At 38.3% G+C, this 25038-nt stretch overlaps 1 protein-coding gene across 2 annotated transcripts in view; it reads right to left on the bottom strand.

The window, feature by feature from the left end:
• LOC149139420 (oleoyl-acyl carrier protein thioesterase 1, chloroplastic-like) overlaps positions 1–18620 on the bottom strand; it is a 42004-nt gene extending 23384 nt beyond the window's left edge. For both annotated transcript variants that reach the window (XM_089448864.1, XM_089448865.1), the window contains exons 1-5: positions 18067–18620; positions 17859–17992; positions 17490–17603; positions 9176–9271; positions 8971–9058 (exon numbers count right to left, since the gene is read on the bottom strand). In XM_089448864.1, the coding sequence (XP_089304990.1) occupies positions 8971–9058; positions 9176–9271; positions 17490–17603; positions 17859–17992; positions 18067–18405 (771 nt within the window). In that variant the 5' untranslated portion in view covers positions 18406–18620. The remainder of the gene's footprint in view (positions 1–8970; positions 9059–9175; positions 9272–17489; positions 17604–17858; positions 17993–18066) is intronic.
• Between the last annotated feature and the right edge of the window lie 6418 nt (positions 18621–25038).

Genomic DNA, 25038 nt, shown 5'->3' with positions numbered 1-25038 from the left:
GAATGGAAATGTGTAATCTGAAATGGATCCAAAATAACTCCTCCAAACTTTGAAAAAAAAGTTAAGTTTTGGCGAAGTTTAAAGCCAATGGTGCACTAGCAACTATCTTGAAAACCAAAGGCCAAAGATCTCATTTGGACACATGAAACTGAAACAAAATACTTGATGGTTGGTATAGCAAGGCAGCATTCTAATAAAGAATGTGTGTTTGATGCAAAAACAAGCCAAGAGAGGTCGGAAAAAATGAAGCTTGGGCAATAGCAAAAGAATGGAGGATTTGGAAGAAGAATATGTTAAAAGATTGCAGAGCAGCAAGGATTTTGAGCCTGTTCATGGTGAACAAATATCGTCTTTGACCCAAAGCCACAATCTGCAAAACACTGCCAGTGGATAAGAACACACAAAATCTCTGATGGAGAGTGTGTAGCTCCCGTTTGAAACAAATTCTTAGGCATGAATAGAAGCCATCAAATGTTGTTTTTCCCATTTCGGTTTATAGGGTAATCTCCATGTCTTAGGTGTGTTTAATTGCTAAGAGATGGTTTAACTGTAGCGTGCTTGGTTCATTCTAGTAAATTGTTGTATGTATTGCTCACCAGGATGCGACACACACTTCCAATTACACATCCAATTATTTTTTGGCACCCATAGCTCAATTTTACCTTTAATTGATTACCCACAGCTAATTAATTGTTTGATGGATCATTAGTTTGAGTTCTATTGTGTACACCACATTATACAACCCCTTTATTGATCGGTGGAATCGCTAGTATACAAACACAACACTATTCTTAATATCTAAATCATTGGCTTGCTCGGGATTGCTTTGAATGCTCTGTACAAAGTGTAGGCAGTCACAAACAGCCATCCTTTGGACTTGTTCTGCCATATGCCTCAACTCCCAGCACCGCTACTGCCATCCCTTGTGTTCTATACAAGTCAAAAACAGCATCAATATGCCATGTACCTACAGCCATTGCTTATCAGCCTGTGAATTATATGTTAATTGTTTCTTCGTTGCAGTGATCATAATAAGAATGAGAAGTGCTTCATATCTTATAACTTTTGAATAGTAGAGTGTGTTCTACAATTTTACGTTTTTTTAATTCATGATAGCCACCTAAGAAAACATATATATATTATGTGGGTCATATTCAACTGGGAAAACAATGACAGAAAATGCTTATGTTAATTGCTCAAATGAGTCATGTACCACTGGTGTTCTGTTCACAAGAGTGCTGGAACATATGCATGTATTCAAACCTTCAAAAGGTAGAAGAATGGTTAATTTGAGCATTGAGTTTGCCATTAGACGTACAGTTTGTCTAATTGGGATATAGTGTTATAGTGCATTGGTATCCATATAGCTGGTATTGGTCTTGACTTTCCATAGCAAACAAACCAAGCATTGAAACCCAAATCTGAACAGACATTTCCATTTCATCCTGGTTGATGAACTCATATTGAAGAAGCTAAATCTAAACTTGCAAGTGGAGTGCAAAGAATCAAATTTTCAATTCCACATAAGGATCTGTGTTGGCAAGATGGATAGACCATAGGCTGTTTATAATCAGTAGTCCCTGAAAGGACTCCCAACCTCGAGCACAACCAAAACAAGGAAAGAACCAATCAGGAAGCAACCTTGTGGTATTGTGGCAAATCAGGGATTTCTGAAGATCGATGTTTTACTCAGTTGGAGATCCTTCAAAAGTAAAGCAAGGAGCTTGCTATATCCACTCATCAGAAAAATCACCCTTGAAATGATGGCAAGGTATTTCATGCAGCTAATTCTAACCTTTCCCCAATCTTAATCCTGCCAATGAGTGCATTGTTGATTCTTGTTTTACTCATCATATGGCTAGACAGTCTTCAATGTTCCCTACCCTAGATACTAACAAAAATTGTAATGAAAATACACATATTAGGATACTACTGCACTCTCTATTTGTATTTTTTTTGTAAGTGTATGTGTGAAAGAGAGAGATAGTAAGAACAAGTTTAACGTTGTGTCCACTAGGTCACCCTAATGAGAAACTATACGAGTTCTCTAAGTTTGCTGCAACTAATTCTTAACAAGATTTTCATGATTTAGTTGCTCACACTGATGAAGTTAATAATCTATGGCATGAAAGATTGAATCACTTGAATTTTGACAATTTGAACCAGTGGGTATGTTGACACTAATGAGAAACTATGAGTTCTCTAAGCTTATTGGAACTAATTTTTACCAAGATTTTCATGCTTTTGTTGCTCACGCTGATGAAATTAGTAAGCTAAGGTATGAAGGATTGGATCACATCACTCGAATCTTGACAATTTGCAGTTTATGTGCAGGTTCAGTATGGTTCATGACTTACCTTTTTTTGGCTACAATGGATGATGTTTATGAAAAATGCATCCTCCTCAAGCATCATAGAAGAAGTTTGAGAAGGGCATGTAACAACTCAATTGTTGAAATTTCTAAGTATTACCTGTTAGAAATTTTATCTGTATTCTTTGTTTTATTTCTCCTACTTGTTAATTACAAACAAGTTATTTAAACATATAAATATCGAAATAAACACAATACAGTCTCAACCATCTATAGATCAACAGCTGAAAGAAATAGCAAACACACAAGTGACACCATTATTTTTGGACAACTCGTCCTTGGAAAAACCCAACTTGGGAAAACCAGTGCAGCAATTCTGAGGGTTATATTATTATGCAGTCTTTGAGTACAACTAGGTGCCAAACTGGCTCACCCGACAGAGAAAATAATCCGTCAGTAATACCTCTCTATTCGGAAGCAGATATTCGAAAAGTTTGCCTCACGAAACCCTCTCCAGCACAATCTGAAGCTCAGCGTCAGCCCCCCTGGCCTTTGCGTCAACCCTCTAAGGCATTGTGCAGCCTCTACGGCCCTCTGCGTCACTCCTGCAGCCTCTGCGTGGATGATGCAGGCCCTTCTAACCTCTGCGCAGTCTCTTTTGCCTCTGCGTGGCTTCCTTTGGCTCAACATCTACCTCTCTGCCTCTGCGCTGGTCTTCCGACACTATCTCTGCCTCTCTGCCTCGTACTCACTGCCCCTCGCTGCAAACTAATCACTGATTTGATTCCTCTTAGCAAAGCTCGCTCTAGAAAATCGAATGACTGATCACTCTAGTGTGTTCTCCAACTGGCCCTCAAACCTCCTCTTATACTTTTCTTGTTGGTCCTTCAACAGTCGAGATTGCATCTCTAATCAATGGCTAAGATTAGATTTGGCTTGATCCATGTCATTTAGAACCTTCAAACCCAGTTTTATATTAATAACCATTAATATTTTATTTTTCCTAAGTTTAAACTTAGGAACTCCATTCAAAATATTAATTATTTTAATATCTCCTTAACCCAGGTAGAATCTGCCCAAACCATTTCTGGGTCTTGGAGATCTCATGTGCTTTAGCCTCTCCACCGATTTTCATGGCTAGAGCATATCCGATGCTACCCCAAATCAACACTCCCTCTTAGCGAGGATTGTGCTCTAATAACACTCCACACTGAGCATCACTCTAATTATACGACACCAATACCTGTGTTGACGCCAGGCCTCCCCGCCCAACATCCTCTGCACTGCTGCATCATGTACTGCTGCCCATGGCTCTACCACTGCCACTTCTACATCCATAGGGCAATTCCCTCTGCATTCGTGCTATTGCTGGTCCTTTCTCCCAACATTGCATCTGCACTGCAACCCCCTCTCATCATGTTACATCGTGCTAATGCTAACTTCTATTGCACTGCAACTCAATTACTGAGAAGTAAGTAATTGATCCACCCAACTACTAACATCCTTGTTAGGCTAGAAACACTCTCGATGTTGAAGCTCTCTCTGTCGCTATCTCGTGCTCCCTCCACTGCCTCTGTGTTGCTGCAACAACTCCTTGCCTCTCGCACCGCTGCAAACCTCTCTGTGCCATCCTGCACTGCTGCAACCTCCTTTGTGCCTCTCGCACTGTTGCAACCCTCTCTGCACTGCCTGGGACTACTGCACTGTAGCACTCTCTGCCACCTGATCTGCATCCGTTTCTACCGACATCCACCAATCTTGCTACTCTCTCTTCGGGGCTCCCATACCAAGAGTTTGGGTACCTCAAGGATCCTGCCCCTCATTGCCTGTAGTCTTCTTGACTACAGCTCAATGTCTCCCCCCCTCTTCTCTAGAGGTACATGAGCACTCATGGCACAATCGTCATCCTCCTCTACCTCCTTTTCCGCCTTCGCTGGCACTGCCTTGGAGTCAAACACCTACCCTTAGTCTTCTTCCTCGAACACTGGTTCACATAATGCCCCAGTTCCCCACAGTTGAAGCACTCAACCTTGGAGAGGTCCTTTTTCTTCCTCTTCTCTCACTTCCCCATAGATGTCAGCGCTACATCCTCTTCCTCTTCCTTCTTGATCCGGACTCCTTCGCTGCTACTTCCCGTCTTGGGCAGTGGTCTAATCTCTTTTTGGCAAAGAGCTGCCCACAATTCTTCCTAATCTGGAAGATTCGACTTGCCCAGAATGCTCTGGACAAATGTCTCCCACTCCTCGAAGACTGCGTTTAGGGCGGTCCTCACCATCAACTCCTGATCTAGCATGGCCCCTATGGAAGTTAATTAGTCCCCGATCTCCTTCAATCTACCGAGGAAGTGATCTATTTGCTCCCCCTTCTGCATCTAGTATGAGCGCAGCTGATTCTCCTCTGCACAGAAGTATGTTGGTACAACGTCTTCAAGGTGTCCCACATTTCCTTTGTTGTCTCCTTCTCGGCAATATGTTGGACCACATGTTCCTTGACCCCATCAAGGATGATACATTTCACCTTGGCCATTGCCTCCTCGTACTTTTCATTGTCAACAGGGTCAACTGGGATAGCCACTATTCTCAAGGTGAAGGCGTTGATGCGATGTCTATCTAGAATGGACAGGATCCTAGCCTTCCAGACCACAAAGTTGGACACCTTGTCCAGCCTACCCTAATCCCTCAGTGCATTCATGGCCATCTCTTTGCTCTTCCTTTTGACTCCTCTGAGTCTCTACTTCCCTCTGAAAGTTCTCTCTTTGACTCCCTCGGAGTCTCGATTTCCCTCCTAGAAATCTGCCTTCCAATCGTCGAGTCGCACCTCTCCGATCTCCTATGCACCTACAACACTGATCTGGATTTCTTGGCTAGAAATCCCCCTAGGTAGCGACTCCCTCTACCTTGGTTTTGCCTCGTTAGGTATTGTTCTGTCTCAAGCCAAGTGTCACCAATGTATCTTTGTTGGTTACAGTAAGGAGTCCAAGGCATTTTGTTAGTATAATCCATCTACTAATGATGCCTTGAGTCAAAGAGGTGTTTTCTTCAAAGGTAAGTTCCCTCCTTCGGGATCACCTTCTCCTCCATCCTTTTCTTTTGTTATTATTTCTCCTATTAGTGTTCTATTTTTGCCTAGCTCAAATGTTTCTCCATATCTCATGAAGCAATAATTAGATCACCTTCTCCTTCCTCCTTTTCTTTTGCTATTGTTTCTCCTATTAGGCTATTAGTCTTCTATTAGCATTCTATTATTGCCTAGTTCAAGTGTTTCTTCATATCTCATGAGGCAATAATTGTTAAGTCTCTTCGAGATGCTCCATGTCAACCTAAATTTTCTTTTATCACGCTCATTGTCCCAGGTGACCTACGCAAATTCTTGAGGTCAGTGGGTGTTAGCATTGGTTGCTCTAAAAGTGTTTACAATGTACACCATGCTAGGGATGACATCATACAAAGTATGTTGAAACCCTAAACCCTTAGTTGTATCTTACACCTTTTCATTGATCACATATGGAGAGCTTCCTATAAGTGGTTGAATGACCTTGGACTTAGTGCTAGATGTGGCACATTCCTTGATGAGGTGGTTATCTTATGTGACACTAATATCTTCTACATGGTACACATGTTGAGGATGAGGGTTGCTTGCATGGGTCTTGAATCTACCTTGGAGGAGGAGAATTAGGCACTAACATGAAGGGCACCTAGCCCTGGAAACTAGAACTAATTGGCACGCCTTAAGAGGATAAGCGCCTCACTTGAGGATGCTTAGATTAAGAGCACATCACTTAGGGTTGTATGTCGACACAAGACACGTATGTTGTTGAGTGTTGGAACATTGGATGCTTGTCTTGGAGAGCGAGGAGCCTTGTGATAAGGAGCACTTGACACTTGGAGACCATGCTTGGAAAGTGCACCACTTCAATTTTTAAGCCCTTTGTGACTCTTGTCCTATGTTTCTCTTAATTTAAGTAGATCGATTCTGAATTTATTTAACTACAGAAATAAATATTTCTGAACATGCAACATTCACACATATAGCTAAAAAATGAACAACAAAAGCATAAAACGATACACCAATAATTACACCCTCAAATTAGCCTTTCATTTAAATATTCCAAGCTTACAGGAAAACATCCACAAGCTGTCAAACTTACAGCCATACAATATACATATTCTAAATTTAATATGCCTGGCACCTGCATGAACTGTTATATGGTATTGTACATATTGTACTTTGACCTGCTTCTGCTTCTCGACCTCCGCTCCTCTCATGTGCTTTAAATCTGCTCAACTGATCTCTTCTGATCTCGAGTCTTATGGGAGTACAAAATGTGTGTCTTCAACCTCTCCCATCTTGTTCTATTGTGCTTTGAGAGAGATAACTAATCTCCTCAATCCTAGCAACTAATCTCCCAAATCCTAGCAACCACCTCATCTCAAAAATGAAGTGCACAGCTAAGATTAGATCAAATCTAACACACTAATACTTTAGAATCTCTTAAGTATTTCATTTAGATTTCTAAGGCTAGGAGAATACAGGAAATTCAACTTTCACTTTTATTTATTTAAGTGAAATTACACGATGCTACTATTTCCCATTTTTACCAAGTCGTCACTAGAAGTTGCCTCAAACTACTTGCACATTCACACCTAACATATACAAGAAGCTCCTGCTCAAACTTTATTCCTCAACACACCACTTGAGAAACATTGTCTTGACATGTGTACACCCTGGGGAGAGAACACTTCACTTGCAGATCTTATCTTAAAGATTAGATTAGGCTACTTTTGGACCTAGTCCACTTTACCATTGTTGGCCTCCCTCACCCATTCTATATAGAAGGGGAAAAGAGTCTTTAATCATAGCACCCATGTAGAAGCATGTGAGAGTTCATTAGATCATTTTGTATCTTGAAAAGGAACTCATCTCGAAACTTTGTACTTGTCTTTATGTAAGAGCGGAAAGCATTAGAGTTTGTGGGAGGCAAAAACCTAGAGGAGACCTGCTTAAGTTGTTGTGTGAGATGGACCTAGGGTTTGTGGCAAAGAAACCTTACAGGAGACTTGGGCATGGTTTGCTTGGAGACCTCGTGTAAGGAAAGCTTAGTGAAAGATCGAGAGTGGGCTTGTTGATGTTGATGCTAGCCCATTGTGGAGCATTTAGTCTGGCTAAAAGGCTTGGTGGAATGCCTTGCTATGCCTTTGTATTGTTGTCTAGGCTTTTCTATTGATAGTGAATGCCTGAGCTAAGGTTTGGGGGCATTGGGGAATCCCACCTCATGATAAGCTTGAAAGATTATCTTGTACCAGCTTGTGATATGCTTGAAGGACAATCTTGTACCAGCTTCAACAAGATGTTGGTATGTACTTTAATTTGTTGTCCAAGCCTTGTGCACCTGCATTTTTTATTTTTAACTTACATTCTCACAGTGAATGAGTAGTTTCTAGCACTGTATGGTATGCTGATTTATCATGAACAGTTGGCAGACTTTGTTGAAAGATTTCAAAAGTACATAGAAGCCAAAAGGGCAGACTTGTGGTTGTAATAATGTGATGTTACAAGTTATTTTCAGATCTATTATACGTCGGGGATTGTTCCCGAAAGGCTGAAAACATAGTTTCCTTGAAGTACAACTGTTTGGTGTTTATTTTCTTGAGCTGTGTTGTGTATTTGGTTGGAACAAATGAAATATATAATGCTGTCAATTATATTTCAGATTCAGCTGAAGGCTGAAAAATCACAGGGAAAAGAGCCAGGGAACCCCAATGTTGGAGTGCAATTTCTGAATTTGTAAGCAACATTTTTTCCTTGAAAAATTGACAGTAGGTACTGATGCGGGTCTTCTACCGATTATAATAATAACAATAATCTAAATTCTAAGGTCATGGCCAAGCCAAACACCAAATTGGTGTATGAGGCCCCCTTGTTAGAACTTAGTGGGACAAGGGACCCCCCTCTGTGTAGCATTTTGAATGCTAAAGTCTACAGAGGTACAGACACATAATAATCACATGAAACTGTATTACATATTTAAGCAATTATGTCACCTGCCTAAATCTATGTGGAATCTATTTTAATCCTAATATCTAATTTCTATTTGTTAAAAATATGACTACTGCAGGCCAATTTTTCCACAAATAGGCAGAAACTAACTGGGCTTGCAATTTTTCACATGCATTTTTTCCAGCTACATCAAGATTATTTGCCTGCAGAATCGCCCATTGATCAGCGACTTCAGATTCAATGATATTTCATACAGTATAAATCTACGACACATGCATTCGTATCTCAGAACTTCCGTGGGTAATTTGGTACATGGGTGCCTAATAAACATGAAATAAAGTTGAATCCCTAATCCTCATCAACTCAAGATCAAAATCAGACCTAAAACTATATGAAAGTTCTCTGACATATAATTATAAAATCAGTGTCATGCCATCTACAAAATATAGCAGTGTTAATGATCCTATAATTTAGAGGAAGAAGAATGTTTTCTAGTTCAAAAATTATGTGCTATAAAAACTAGATAGCACACATGATGGCATTCCAATGTAAAATGACTGCACTGAACGTTGTATGGCAATTTCTAAAAAAATATATCACAAAGATAATTTTGGAAAACAACACAATGCATCTTTGTCTGCAACCAATTCAATGCCACTTACCATAAGACCAGATCTTGAGTGTTGTGCAGGATCATCAAGCTTAGGTATCTTTTTGGAACTGTTATTATTTTCCTCCGGAAATGCCAGCCTGGGAATGAAAACCCCTTCTAGTCATTCTTTAAGTAAATGCATGCAGCTTAGATGTTTATCCAACATTATCAGAGGGCACACAAAGAAACTTGGCAGCTTCAAACTGGCAACATACCTGGGAGATTTTGGGCAATGAATCATGTATTCATCCCTCACATCATCAGTTACTCTATAAAGCCGTCTGGTATCCTGATTCATCATCACCCATGTGCTAACAAAAAGAAAATAAAACATGGAATTCTTATTTAACACATGTCGTAAAAAAAATCAAGAAATCCAATGACAGACACTTGTGCAATAAAAAGCCATTATTCTTCTCATTGATTTTCTAAAAGAAAATATGCATTATACATGCTCTCAATATTGCTTGCAGAAATCAGTATGCATAGAAAACCATGAATGATCACAAACCAGGAAATCATTACCATTCTTTGTTTATTATTAGAAATACCATATTGCCAACAGGATATTTGTTCATTGGCAACGTCCATGGAATGTGATGCGACATCATTAATATTTGGTGTACATAAGATTTCTTCAACTATGTTACAACAAAATATAACACCTCCACAGTGATCTAAAGTCCCAAGTATCAAGGCACTATTCTCGTGCAACTTCTAAAGGCTCCCTATTGTCACCATGGTAGCTCTTCCTCTCTCTTTTGGTTGGCTCGTGTCCAACCCAACGGGGGCTTCTATAAAAGGTAGGATGGCTAAGGCTATATAGTGGAGACAAGATGATTTAATTTAGAGTTGGTTTAAGCAAAAACAGGGGGGCATAGTATAATGAATTAATAAGTGGTGTGAGAAGGGAAAAATGAAGAGAAAATCCAAGACCAAGTCATTAATGGGCTTGGATTTTCTCCCTTCTCACACCACTCAATCAATTATAATATTACCACATGCTTTGCTTAGGCCAAGTTGTCTCCATTGAATCACCTTGTGCTTCCACTCGATAGCCTTTTAGCAATACTACTTTTTAGGGAATTTCCACTTGTGTTGGAGAAGAGCCAACCAAAAGAGAAGGAAGAGCTGTTATGGCTATAGTGGATAGTCTTTCCAAGTTGCACAAAAATAGCCCCTTGATGCTTGGGAATTTACATCACTTTGGAAGTGCTACATTTTGTTGTTACTGCCTGGGATAGAGTCTATTTCTTGGATTGGGTAGATTTGCCACATTGATTTTATGGGTACATGTTTTGAAGATCTCTTGCTCATATGGCGATTTCATGAATGAATTGTTAAATTATTCAACTAGGGTTAAATTCCACTTTGGACAGCTCATTTGATGGAGATAATTGTTGTATTAAATTTCTCTCTTCGAGAGGTCCAAAATCGACCTAAAGATCACTCATTTTGGACAAGAAGAAGTTGGAATTTTAATTTATTCTCACACATGTACAATTGTTAAGGTCAGCCACACATTTATGTAGGCTCATGATGCCCATTCAATATGTTTTTTCACCCACTCGGATTGGTATAAATACAAGAGACATCACACCTCATTTGGAGCATCAAGCAACACAACATATCTTCTCTCTCCTCTTATTATTGGTTCGTACAGCTCAGACTTGGAAGGACTCCTCTCACACGTGCGAAGGACAGAAGACACCTTTGACTGGGCCGAATTGCAGGGTTGTTTCAGGGCATTGACCTGCGTTGACTTGGGCACATTTGACATGCTTTGACTGCGTTTTCTTTGGGACTGTTTCTGTTTCAAGAGGCTGCATTGGAGGGCACAGAATCCGAGGAAATCTGGGCACTTTGACCGCAGACTTCACCTATGCATTGACCAAGTTTGACTGTTCAGACTGGCACTGTTTTGACAGATTTTTGACCTGCTAAAGAGACTGAATTGAAGCCCTTTGACCAAGCTGCTGGAGGACAGTTTTGACCCTTGACCATTGACTGGTTAGGGTTGACTCTAATGCTGTTGACTGCTGTTGACCGAATCAGATTACAGAAGGTTCAGATTTGACCATTGTTGACTACATCTCTTTACTTTGTCTATGCTTTGGATAACAGTTTGATATTGAATATTGACATTGGATGTTGACTAAGTCACAGTTTGACTTTGACTCTTGGATGATGTACTCTTTCTGCTGAACATTTGAAGACAGTCTAATAAGAAGAAGATATGCAAGAGTTTTCCCCACAGTGGGTTTTGCCCTAGTCTTTGACCAAATTTGTGTCTCTTGTCTTTTGGCTGTCTTTCTATGTGCATTTGTTTATTTGTTCTATCTACTATTGCTCTACTGTCATTGGAAAATTGAAGAAGTGAAATTGAGAAATTGAATGCTATTAAATATTGTTGAAGTAATAGTTGCAGCATAGAACAAGTGATGAAAAATTAACATGAATGAAGCCTTTGTTTTTTGAAGAAGTTTGAGGACATTCTTCATTATTTAGATGAGCACACTCAACAATATTGAACGCATTTGAATGCTTACCTTGGCAACTCCACATCATGGGTATGAGGTATGATAATGATGTGTATTTCAGATTGTTTAGATTTGAAGTAAAAAGGTGTGAAGTTTAAACCCATCTTGCAAGGAGTTGGGAGCAAAGTTGCTTGGTCTTTTAAATTTCTTATTCATTCATGGATATCCACATGAGTTCCACTATGAATACTGACGAAGCACACTCTGAGATTCAATGGAAACCATAATAATTTTCTACCTTTTGTTGCATCTTTCATGGAGTTTATTGAAAAGTGTAATTTTGTCCATGAATATGTAATTATGGAAATGTTCACACTTTGGAGAATAGTATTGTAATCTCAATCCAAATGAGATATTTTCATTTTGTTATCTCCTCGTAATTTTTCAAGGATTTTGAATTGATGTAGAGAGGATCAAATGGAAGAATTAAATGATTTTTTTGAGCTGAAATTTGTAAAGACATGAAAAGGAAACTTGATAGTATTAATCTTGTATATAAGAGAACCCTTCAAAAGCTCGCTTCGACAAAATAAATGATAAAAAGAAAGCATGGACATCTTTTATTGAATATGCTAAAGAAAAATATGGTGTGTTAGGATTGCATGAGGCTATTGAAGATTCTATCGCAGCTACACATTATAAAGAGGGCAGCCAGGAGAATGATACTAATATTGCACATTTTGATCCTCTTGGACAACCATATATGTTGGAAAATATTGCAGATTTTTTTAGTAGCATTTTTCAGCCATGTGTGTCAATGGTTATTGCAAGTTTTTTTGAGCATGTGGGGCATATTCTTGGTCTTAAATATGCAGACATTTTCCATCCATATCTATCCTCATGTTTCCATATTTTTACGCACGCAGCACAACATCTCCACTAGTGGGGGCTAATTTTTGTTTAGAGCAGCATGCTTTTGTGATTGTCATATCATGCAGAAATTTTCAGCCTTTTTTATGGCAAAAAATGCTTGAATTTTTCAAATTTTAGTGCCCTTTTGTGATTTTGAAAGTGCTGCAAATTTGCAGTCATATTCTTATTCAAATATTTGAGAAAATGCATGTGATTTTTCAGCAAGAAATAATATTTTTGGTGCTGGAAATTGTTTGGAACAGCATGATAATGAATGCATATTTTATGACAGCCATTTCCAGCCATCCAATTGTGTGCAAAATTTTGTTTCCAAATCTAGGAATTTTATTTCATTTTCTACCACATCCTTATGCTTGGTTGAAGACATTTCTTTGTTGGAGCAACCAACTTCCTCTTTTTTCGTAAGTGGTAATAATGTTTTTATTGCAAATTTGCCTTTTAAAAGGCCTATTTTTTACCATTTGGAGACAGATAATGGGCTGCCATATTCATATTTCAGCCCTCTTCAACATGGGATTGAGTTAGCACTTGCTGAAGCATGCTATTCTTGTTCAGATTTTGTATTGAAAACCATATTCATAATGTAATTTCATTTTGCAGCTATGATGTACTACAGATTTCAGCCTATATTCATGTAACCTTGTTTTGGATCATGATTCATTACCAAACACAAGGTTAAAATCCATAGCATTGAGGAGATGTTTGGCTGGTTGCATGGGCTATTAAAATTCACCCAACCTTTTGTTCCATCCTAAGTTAGAGCAGACTAGGATGACTAAGCTGAAAATTTACTTTCTTGTATCTTTTGGGCATTGTTGTAGCCAAATTTTGATCTCTTGGTGATGTATTCAAGAAAAAGTATATGGTGTTTGTGAATGTTGAAATGTATTCATTCCACTACATAAATCTTATTTTTTCTTGACAGATTTGACCAGAGATTTTTGGAGTTCTTGTGCACTCTCAAGAAGAATGCATATCTCCAATATGGAGCCTATTGTTACATCTCATATTTTACGAGGTTTCACTTTATGATTTTCATCACATTGATGGATATTTGTTGCTGCTTCGTTGTAAGTCTTTGGGTTGAGGGAGTCTCCCTTCGCCTTGGTTGGATGATTGTGGTTGTTGCTTGGTGGTCTTCTTACATGTGTTGGCCTTGTTGATTACCGCTTTGGTTGGATATTTGATTGTTGTGGAGCATTTTATCTCATTAGCGTATGTTTGATATGCTTATCTTGGATATGGATAATGGTTCTAACCCTCCCAAGAGGTTAGATGATGATAGTGGTAGGAAGTAGAAGTTTCATGACATTGTTGTTGATGTTTCTCAGTGACTTGGGTGGTTGATGTATGATGTTGGTGTCACTAGAAGAGGGTGTCCTACATGATCCTCGTGTGTTGGATGTATGATGAGGGGCATACTTGATGATTGGATGAGTTAGCACTTTGTTATGTCCCTTTCTCTTATGATTTTGCTATGGTCGGGTGATTCAAGTTGCCTTTGTGGCATTTTCCTGTGATATACCTTAATTATGGTACATTAGTGACACATCACCTAGGGGGAAAAGTGCTTGATGATATTAGTACCCTCATTGATGTGTTATTTCCTAAATTTGAGTTAGAGGAGGGGGGTATTGCATGTGATTTAATGGTGATCTAACCTTTCCATAAGGTCAGATTATGATTTTTGATGTAACAATCCCTTGGTGGTGTTGCACCTTAGGTTCAAGCTTTATGTTTTGTTGTTATCATGGTGGGGTTTGCTACAAAGAACATTTTTTTGCATGATACAACACTTTATTAGAGTGCAACCTTCATTGGCACACATGAAGATTAATAGCTTGGGTACCCTACTTCACTAGCTTCCTTTTCACACTTGAAGGGAGAAATTGGAGTCAATTAAGGCTTTCTAGTGTTGTGCCTTGCTTCTTGGACACAATTTCCAAGGCATGCAATATTTTCTTTGTTTCTTGGAGAGGTTGACACACTTCTCTAGGGCACACTCCTTTCTATTGGATGGACATCTTTATGACATGGCATATGGAGGAATATTTTATTGATGAGTTCTAACCACCTTAGCATAGTCTCCTAGGGCAAATTTCATTAGAAAATATTTTGTTGGAGAGTATTTTATTATTTGTGGGTGGATGACGTAGTTGCATGGCACACACTTTTAGGGCATACCTCTCCTAGGTGTTCCTTCAGCTTTTTATTGCATGGATATTTCAGCTACACCTGGCATCTTTTGACCTTCTCAGAGAGTGTCCTCACCCCTTTGACTTGGGACATATATTATTTTATTGAGGTGGTTTTGGACGGCAATTATTGTGAGGTGTGTAGCATACTTGGAGGGCCACAAGTGTGGTTTTTGCATGCCTACTACTTGTCTTTTGTCTATTCTTGGAGATTCATCCTGGAGGGTGCACATGTTGAAGGTTTCGTCCCTTCTATTTTTGGAGATCATCTTCGAGGGTGCACTTGTGGAGACCTCTAGTGACGCCTATTACTTTCTATTTTTTGGGTTTAACCACATGCCTTCTTGTGGAGCACTTTGACTACAAGGAATCTTGCACATTCATCCTTGAGTTGGTTGCCTTGCTAATAAATGAAGACTCCTAGCCACAGTTTAATTTGCTAGTTGGGCCAAAACATAAACCCATCATGTCATGATTTTGAAAGTTAATCCATGGGTTACCCTTATATTCCCTTTCCACAAATTAACATCATTTACATACTCTAACCAAGAGGACTTGGGAAAAACCTATGTCCTAGCCCATAAACACATGTAACAAGGGTAAGGTTGTCCTAATCGGTTGGCTCTATGTAGATTGGTAACATTTGTTTATGTTATTTGTGCTAGATAACCTTATCTATGTTAGTGGCAAAAACCAATTGAAGCTCGATGTTTCATTATAGGTGAAAGCCATCCATTGGAACCCATGTACCATGCCTCGAGGTGCATGCACAGTGCCTCATGATCCATTTATCTGCATTAGGATCCATCTACCTATATACAACTATATTTGATCACATTAGGATGCGTCAAAGTTTCCTAGGATGTATGTTCGTGCATTGGGATCTATATCAACTGACATGGACAATGACATAGATGTTGCATCATCACCAAAAATCTACATCAGCATTCATGTACACTCAGCATTATTTGATCATCATTATCACTCAATATATATGTATTATTTGAAAATGCATGAGGGGAGTCCCCTTTTCTTGTATTCATGTTCATACATGAGAGCTTATTTGATGTATTTGTGAGCTAGTGTGTCACATCCATGAATGTGATCACAACAGTCATCACCATTACTCTTCTAGAAGTTTCTAAGAAGTGATTTGACCATTTCCTTGTGAGTGTTTACTTATACAACTTCTAGAAAGGGTGACCAACTTCAAGGGCAATTATGGCACATTGACCATGGAAAGGTTGATATCCAAAATCCAACAAGAAGCAAAACAGTGCTTCAGTTGAATATTATCACGTTCGTTCTACAAGCAATAAATCAACGAGTAGACAGTTTGGCCACTTCCGCTACTCAATAGGAGGTTGGAAAACTACAAACAAAAGGGGATATTATATTAACTCCAATCCTATTATTATTTAATTAATGAACAACCCAATGCAAGATACTACACACTATGGAGTAAAGTCAGTATGCTCATGGCACATGCATACCCAAGTGGCAGTTCATTCCCGAGGACAGTGGGTAAGCATTAGTCATCATCGTATGCCCACATACATGAAAGAGGAGGATCAAAATAATATGGCAAATTATTTGAAATGACAAATGAAGGTGGGATATCTCCATGTAGATTGAATTTGCTGTTGTTATGGTTTAAATCTTTGGTAATGAAATCTAGAAGTCATCTCAATCCCATCGCTAATCAAAAAATTGGTTGGCTATCTAATGTGTATGGCATTCTGGTGGTTCCCTCTACAATATGGAAACCAACAAAAGCTTGCCCTCTGAAATATTTGTTCAATTTCAGCCTCGGTACTTCAATTTTCAAAAATTTGACATGGAGGAGAAAAGACATGCGGATAGGTGTGCTATTTGTGAGATATTGGGATTATAACGAGTTCTAAGACACCAAGAAAGTTTGAATTCAATCAATCACTCTGCAATTGCTAACTGCACCAATCAATTCCATGACCAGCAGGTAACCATGAAACAGGGGTAAGCAGAGGTTTTTTAAATGGCAGTTCAACAGAGGAGGCAAGAGGAGGCAAATAGAAAATCTGGTGGAGGAACGCAGGATATCACAACATATGGTGACTGGTTTGGCAGGAAGCACGCAGTCTGGGATATTACAGCAGAGATTATCAATTGGTTCAGTCCCAAAGGAGGCTCGGGAAAAAGACTCGGTGCAACAGGACCCAGGTGATGTCAAGATGGAAACAGTGGAACAAGAGAACAATCCCCATTGGAGGAATAAAATGAAGCACATAGCAATTATGCATCTCGTATAACTCCAAGTTTTTATATATTTTGCAAAAAAGTACTGATTCTAGAGCAGTTCAATAAGGAATAAACCCGTAGAATCAATAGCTTTACCTCAGAAGAAGACAAAAGAACAATGTGTTTTGAAAATTTTGCAATAATTTTGCTACAATGGCATCAAGAATACCATACAGTTTGTGTTGCTGAGCTGTACAGTAAGGCTGCAGCATCATTTTGATACAAAATAAACCGTTTTAGTCAAAAAATGTTGATGAATACGAAGAATTGCTAGCAGTGTCGAGCAGACATGTACGATATATATTGATCTCTCCTTGAGTATCAAATATAATTTTTTTCTTGGAAACAAAGATGATGTGGAATATGCCAATATAGAATATATATTTCTCAAATTACAATTTCATTGTAAATTTACTAGCATAAGCCCATCTTGCCTCATTTTTGCATTTTGGATTATAAAGTAGCACATGCATAGATCTCGTCTATACGGGGCTGGTAGGCTGTAGAATGCACCTTAGTAAGCTGTTTCTGAATGATTTATTTATTTTAATAAATTTGATGGAAAATGCTGCAATACATTCTCCATGGACTGAAATTGAATGCCTATAATTGTAATTAAAACAATCTCGTATAACTAGTATTACCTCGTGGCTCGTCCAATGATGTTCTCTGTGGTCGCATCCTTGAGAATCCAGTCACGTCTTGTCCCAATTTTCCCCTCACTTTGGCACCATGTCTCGATTTCCGTTACGTCCCCCCTGCTTCATACATTCATCTCTACTTTACTTTCTCAATGCCCAAAACTAAAGAACACTCTACATAGCATACATAACGATACCAAACAAGAAACTCCGTCTGTTAGCATATTAAATTTTATTCGAATATACGAAGGCTCACGCGGAGGCCAACACCCGGACGCGATCTATGCCTTAAGACTGTCCGGGGTTCGAACCCCATTGACTTGTATCAGGGGTTCGAATCCCGTTGAAAGGTAAAAGTTACTGGGTACTGACCAAGCGGGATACTTGTAGACCTCGATGTGCATGCGAGCGGCGACCCAGATGAGGTGACGCTTTCTCATGGTAGGCGTGGTGGCGAATCCATCGGTGGAGAACCCCACACTCTGGGCATGGTTGCATGCAACTTCCTGCAGACTCGAAAAAATAAGTAAACAAATTGAAAGAAAAAATTGCGGTGGGTTTTCAAGGCAATGTGGGGCACCTGGAGCAGATTAGCGACGGCCTCAATGGTGGCAGTGCGGTTAACTCCGACTTCATAGCAGCGAATGGTAAAGTTCTCCTTGTACGAGAGCCCATCGGGGGCTTTGCCGCCGGGCCTCAGCCGATCCGCTAAGCTCAGCTGCTGCGCTTCCTCCTCACAGAGTCTTGTCTTGGGGGAAGCAGAGGCGGAGATTTCGAGCTTGAAGAATCTGAAGTTCCTGTTTAAAGGAGCAGGGCCTGCATTTAACCATGGTGATGATGAAGTAAATGGTGATTTAAATGTGATCGCGTTCGTACGGCACTTCCAGGGGCGGCAATGGCAATTCCCCACGCTCAGCATTTTGCCCCTCTCGCGCAACGAACGAACGCTCTCTCACCCGGACAAATCCAACAGAAAACTTCGAAAACATAGAGCAGGTGGCTCGTTATTTGTACCCAACTATCATGACACATTTTCCCCATGACACATCTGGCCTTCCTCTCAGTGACTCTCGCTTGTCACGCCACAGATTTTGTTTTCAAATTGTTCTCGCATTTGTGGCATTTTGTTTTTGGGCAATTTTGGGGCTTTTATTTTATTTTTTTTTCCTATTTTACGTATGTCGGTTAATAAATTTCGGATTTGTGGCATTTTGTTTTTGGGCAATTTTGGGGCTTTTATTTTATTTTTTTCCTATTTTACGTATGTCGGTTAATAAATTTTATGGGGTTTTCAATTAATTTTATGTAGAAAAATAAAGGTTATATTTTACAGACAGTGACGTACATTGCACCCAGCCCACTCTCTCATAAATATCGAATTACAGGCCCCAAATTTCAAAGGGGTCGCATCGACGTGATTTTCAATAGACAATATTTAGTTGAAAATATTAAAAAATATCATAGTCTTTCATTTTGATCGGGACAGTACAGATATTTAATTGAAATTTTAATGCTTTTATGATATTTTTTTAATTATGTTTTAGCATATTAAATTAGGAGTAGTTTTATATGACTTTTTATTTAAAACATTAAAAAGTTTTACATAGACAATATTTTGTTGAAAATATTAAAAAATATCAGTCTTTCATTTTGGTGGTTGGGACAGTAGAGATATTTAATTGAAATTTTAATACTTTTATGACTTGGTGGTTGGGACAGTAGAGATATTTAATTGAAATTTTAATACTTTTATGATATTTTTTTAATTATGTTTTAGCATATTAAATTAGGAGTAGTTTTTTTTTTTTTTTTTTAAATATTAAAAAGTTTTACACACGTGATGGTTTGAAATGTATTGGCAAAATTTTGATGGTGTTATTTAAATGTGGAGACAAAATTTTGAGGATGTGATTTTATGCCAAGTTTTTTATTTGTAAAAAAAAAAAAAAAAAAATTAATTAGAATTAATTTTGATGTAATAATTTTATATAATAAAATTAATTATATTTTTCAATTAATATTAATTTTGATGTAATAATTTTACCTAATAAAATTAAATATTTTTCATTAATTAATTTTGATGTGATTTTTACTTAAAAAATTATTTTTATGATAAGGGAAAAAAATTTAAATGAAAAATAATAAGTTTTTAATTACAATTAATTTTGATGTAATAATTTTATATAATAAAATTAACTATCTTTCTATCTAATGTTTTTTGGTAAATTAAAAAATTTATATTATCTATTTATGCAGTGTTCATTCTTACATATTGTTCATGTATGCAGTGTTCATTCTTATATATTGTTCATTTATGCAATGTTAATTCTTTGTAGGAGGTTTCCCCTTTCTCAAGGGCGACCAAAGAATTCACCCACTTAATTATTACATAGAAACTCAAAAAAACAAAACCACACGAATTCACCCACTTAATTATTACATAGAAACTCAAAAAAACAAAACCACACATTTTGAGTATATCTTGAAAGAACAAAATATACATAAAAGAAAAACAGCTAGCAAACTTGCAAACCATTAAGAATTTGAATAGGAAATAGGAGTTGGGTCCTTTGCACTCAAACCAGGAAAAACAGTAGGATCAAAATCACATTGAAAGTGTAGGAATTTACAGCGTAAGGTCCTTAGATAGAACACCAAAGGACACCGCTCACAAACAGATCACATATCAGTACACCAGTATTGTTGACGTGGTTAAAACCCTCAAAGATGGAAACAGTCCACGGTCTGAGTCAAGCCAACGCAGCCACTTCAGGCAATTTATTAATGTAAAAGAAAGAAAATTTACATAATCTTCTCTCATAAACAGTCACCTAACTAATGACCCTTCGTGCTCTTTAAATAGAGATCATGGACCAATAGGGTGTTAAGCCACAGATCAAGTGTCAGTAATACCAAGGAGAGAATGAACCGTTGGATCACTTCATGTCTACACATATCGTGACCGTCGGATTGTAAGTTACAAAAAGTACATACTAAAGAAACACACTTTACCTAACTATACACTAGACCAAGTTATACTTAATTATTTCCTATGTGTCAGAATATCCTAACATCCCCCCTTAAGAACAATTTGGGATAGGATTGAAGGATGTACAAAGATGACACAGTATGAGAAGGAAGGAGGCAGTAGAGCCTATCCCCCCTTAGTGACAACTCCCTGAACTCGAACCATAAATCGAAGTTTAGTAAAATTCGCCTCTGTGAGAGCCTTTGTAAATATGTCGGCAACTTGATCATCGGTTGAACAATATTGCACTTCAAGAACATGATCATGAATGATCTTTCTGATGAAGTGCATGTGTAGTTCAATGTGTTTGCTGTGCTGATGTTAGATGGGATCTTTGCATAATTGAATGGAACTTTGATTATCACACCAAAGTGTAGTAAGATGCTACTACTGAAAACCAAACTCTAACAAGGTCTGACGAAGCCACAAGGCTTCCTTACTAGCTTCAACAGTGCCAGTATACTCTGCTTCTGCTGAAGAAAGAGAAATGGCACTTTGTTTCTTGCAAGCCCATGTAATAGGTCCAGAACCAAGAGTGAAGACATAACCTGTAGTAGACCTCCGATCATCAGGGTCACTAGCGCAATCAGAATCAGTGAAACTAACCAATAGAGGAGATGCTTCTACACTGTAATGAATCCCAAATTGAACTGTACTTCGAACATACAAAGTATTCTTTTAGTTGTTTTCCAATGACTTTCATGTGGGTTTTTGATCAGGTGCTCAAACTCAACTTCAAATCGAAGAACTCGTCATTTTGAATCTAATGGTAAGAATGACACTCCAATCTGAGCTTGTATGCAAAAGTTAGAGCAAGTCAAAATTCAAGTTTGACTTGTCTACATGGCAGGATTGGATGATGTGGCAAGGTCTTCAGTGAATGAGGAAGCGCCAAGTGGCAGGCCACCATTGGCCCCCACATATCGCAAATCGCAATCGCAGGCGGAAAGGCGTTACAGAATCGGCCCCGAGCAGGGAAGGGTTGCGATTGCGATTTGGTCGACATAATATGGCCCACCGCGTGGCGAAATTTTTCCCAGCTAGCGGATTTTGGGGTTAATTTGATGGTTAGTGGCCGAAAAAGGAAAATTTGTTGAGCAAATTGTGGGAGAACTAGGAGAGGTCATAATTTCTTCAGTTCTTATCCAAATTAGGTGCAAAAAGAGTCAATTCTGGCAGTTTTGGCTATTCTGAACTCATTGAAATAGGTTTCAAAGGCATTTGAGCATTATAAACAAACTTTTGTTATAATTTTGAGCATAATAGAGAGACCCAAGCATTGGAAGTTGGACCAATGAGACATAGCCTAGGAGGGGTGAACATCTCATCAAATCTCTGTGTTGTGAGTTGTATTTTGATGTTCTTTGTTGTTATTTTGCTATTGTTCAGCATATGTTTTATGTTAAATTGTTTATAACATTTACATAAGAAACTCTCATGGGAATTAGTTAATTAAGCAAAAATGGTGAATCCTTAAGCACTTGATAAGCAAATGATAAGCATCTTAGGTTTTATTATGAATGGGGAATTAGCACAACATTACTAATCTACTCCATTTCAGATCAAGTTGGTATCAGAGCAATGGTTTTTGCTTACTAGATTTGCTTATGCAAAGGAGTATTGTTTGCTAGTTTTGTGTCATGCTAACAAGGTTAAAACTCAAAAGAGGAGAAGGGAAGCTAGTTGAAAGCCCTATAGTTGGCTCAAGTGGAAGAAGAGCAAGGTTGCCAAAGTCTTCTACACCAGTACATCCTCAAGTTGCAGAAGTTGCAATTGAGTCTTTAGAGACCATGTCTCATGAAGGAGAACCTACCATGATCGATGATGAAAGAGCATTCAGAAAGGATTTTTTCGATATGACTGAGATGGTTAAGGTCCTCTATGAAGAGAGGAATAGCAGATTGCAAGGAGAAAGTTCCAAACCTCCCAATGGAGAAGGTTCTTCAGGAGAAGGTAATGGAAAAGGAGGTAATGGGAATGGAGACAAACCTCCACCCTCTCCACCATCTTCTTCATCTTCTTCTTCACAAGAATCTTCACACTCTTCCACTAATACAACCCTTACTCATACTCATCATCATTCTTCAAAAGGAATTAGTAAATCACCTTTTCTAAAATTGGATGTTAAATTTAAGTTGCCCATGTATAATGGTGAAGTAAATGCAAAGAAGCTTGATAATTGGATTCGTCAATTGGAGGTGTATTGTAGGATTCAGAACCTTCAAGAGGATGAGATCAAAATTCAGTTGGCTTCATTGAGAATGGAGGGTGCAATACTCATTTGGTGGGAAGCAAGGACTCAAGACGAGATCAGAAAACATGATGAGATCTCTATTACTTGGTCTAATTTCATTGCTGCTATAAAAATACAATTCTACCCTTTAGCTCATATGCAAAAAGCTATCATGAATTGGTAAAAATTCAAACAGTTAAAAGGTCAAAATGTGCAAGAGTATACTCAGGAGTTTAGGAGAAGAGCCCTTATGCCAGGAGTAGACTTGCAGTCACAAGATACTTTGTTGAAATACATACGAGGTTTGCATAGCTATCTTCGACACACAATTCTTATGTTTAATCCCATGAATCTTGATGAGGTATGTGTTCAACCTACACACCTCGAAGCAAGAGGAAAAAATGTACAAGAAGAAGGTAAGAAGAAGCCATTCCAGAGTGGTGAAAAATGAAAGAAATCTAAAGGAAAGCAAAAGAAAAATGCTTTTGTTAAGAAAGAAGGGGAAAAACCCGCGTGGCAATAATTGTTCCAAAGAGGGCCATGATGAAGCGCATTGCTGGAAGCTTCATCCTGAATCAAGATCGAAGAAATTTAACAATAAAGGGAAGCAGCAGACAAACGATGGTGTACAACAAGACTTGGGTTTTGACTCATATGATGAAATAAAGATTGCAGCCACAGTCACTAAAGGAAAAGTTGTGGCAAGCACCAACGCAACAAATAACTCCAACCACGCTTCAAATGAAGAAAACAAAACTAAGTTATTCCATATCAGAGTTATTTCCAAACACACCAAGATTGATACGTTGTTTGACAATGGATCCCAGGCAAATTTAATTTCTACAGACTTGGTCAAGAAATTGAATCTAGACATCATAAATCGTATCTGTTGGGTTGGATAACCAGGGATGCAAATCTTCATGTCACAAGGAAATGTTTTTTCAGGTTTGTTATTATTGTCAATTTCGTTGATGAAGTCAAATTAGATGTAGTGCAGCTGGATATTTCTGGAATTGTGTTGGGAAGCCCGTATCTGTATTACCGGAAAGTTGTTTTCCTTAGATTTGAGAACAAATATCATTTGTTCAAAGATGGAGTGGATTATATTGTAAGAGCCCATCGTAGAAAGCTTAATCTGTCTTTAGCAAGTGCAGGGCAAATGAAGTGACTGGTCAATTCCAGCAAGAATCTCGTGCTCCTTATGATCAAGCAGAAGAATGACACGAAGTGTGAATCCTTTGCACGCTATGACGTGAAGTTGAAAGCCGAATTGGTTGATGTGGTTAATCAATATGGAGATGTGTTTCAAGAGCCAAAGGGATGACCACCAAAAAGGGGAATTCAGCACGAAATTCAGCTACAACAAGACTGTCCACTCCCAAATATTGGTATGTATCGAATGTCAATTCTGGAAAGCTTAGAAATTAAGAAACAAGTCTACGAATTGTTAGATAAAGGTGTAATTCGCCCCTCTACTACGCCATGTTGTTCACCAATTATTTTGGTACCCAAGAAAGATGGAACCTGGTGCATGTGTGTAGATTATCGAGCTTTGAATAAAATTACCATAAAGAATCGATACCCACTTCCCAGAATAGATGATTCACTAGATCAGTTGAAGAATGCAAAAATATTTCACTAAATTAGACTTGAGAAGTGGATATCATCAAGTTAGAATAACTGAGGAGGATATTTGGAAGACTGCTTTTAAAACCAAACAAGGATTGTTGGAGTGGTTGGTTATGCCTTTCAGTCTTTGCAACGCTCCAGCTACATTCATGAGAGTTATGAATGATGTTTTAAGATCCCTTATTGATGAGTTTGTAATTGTCTATTTAGATGATATTTTGATATTTAGCAAATCACAAGAAGAGCGTGTCAAGCATGTGAGGAAAGTGTTTGATGTCTTGAAAAAAGAACAGTTATTTTTGAAAATGTCTAAATGTGAATTCGGAAAAACTTCCTTAGTGTATTTGGGCCACATAGTTGGAGGAGGTGAGCTGAAGATTGACCCTTCTAAAGTTTCGGTCATTGCGAATTGGCCAATACCCAAATTAGTCACAAAAGTAAGGAGTTTTTTGGGAGCAGCGCAGTACTGGAGGAAGTTCATTGCTAATTTCTCTTCCATAGCAGCTACATGCTTTAACCAACATGAAGGTTGTCTTCCAGTGGGGAGGCAAACAACAAAAAACATTCAATGCTTTAAAACAAAAGATCAGTTCAGCCCTAGTTTTAGCATTGTCAAATTTGAAACAACCATTTGAAATACAAATAGATGCAAGTGACTATGC

Source organism: Pinus tabuliformis, chromosome X (genome assembly GCF_031772625.1).
Source record: "Pinus tabuliformis cultivar Carrire ecotype Pingquan chromosome X, CPIR1, whole genome shotgun sequence".
NCBI lineage: Eukaryota > Viridiplantae > Streptophyta > Pinopsida > Pinales > Pinaceae > Pinus > Pinus tabuliformis.
This window is presented reverse-complemented; position numbering and strand designations above follow the sequence as displayed.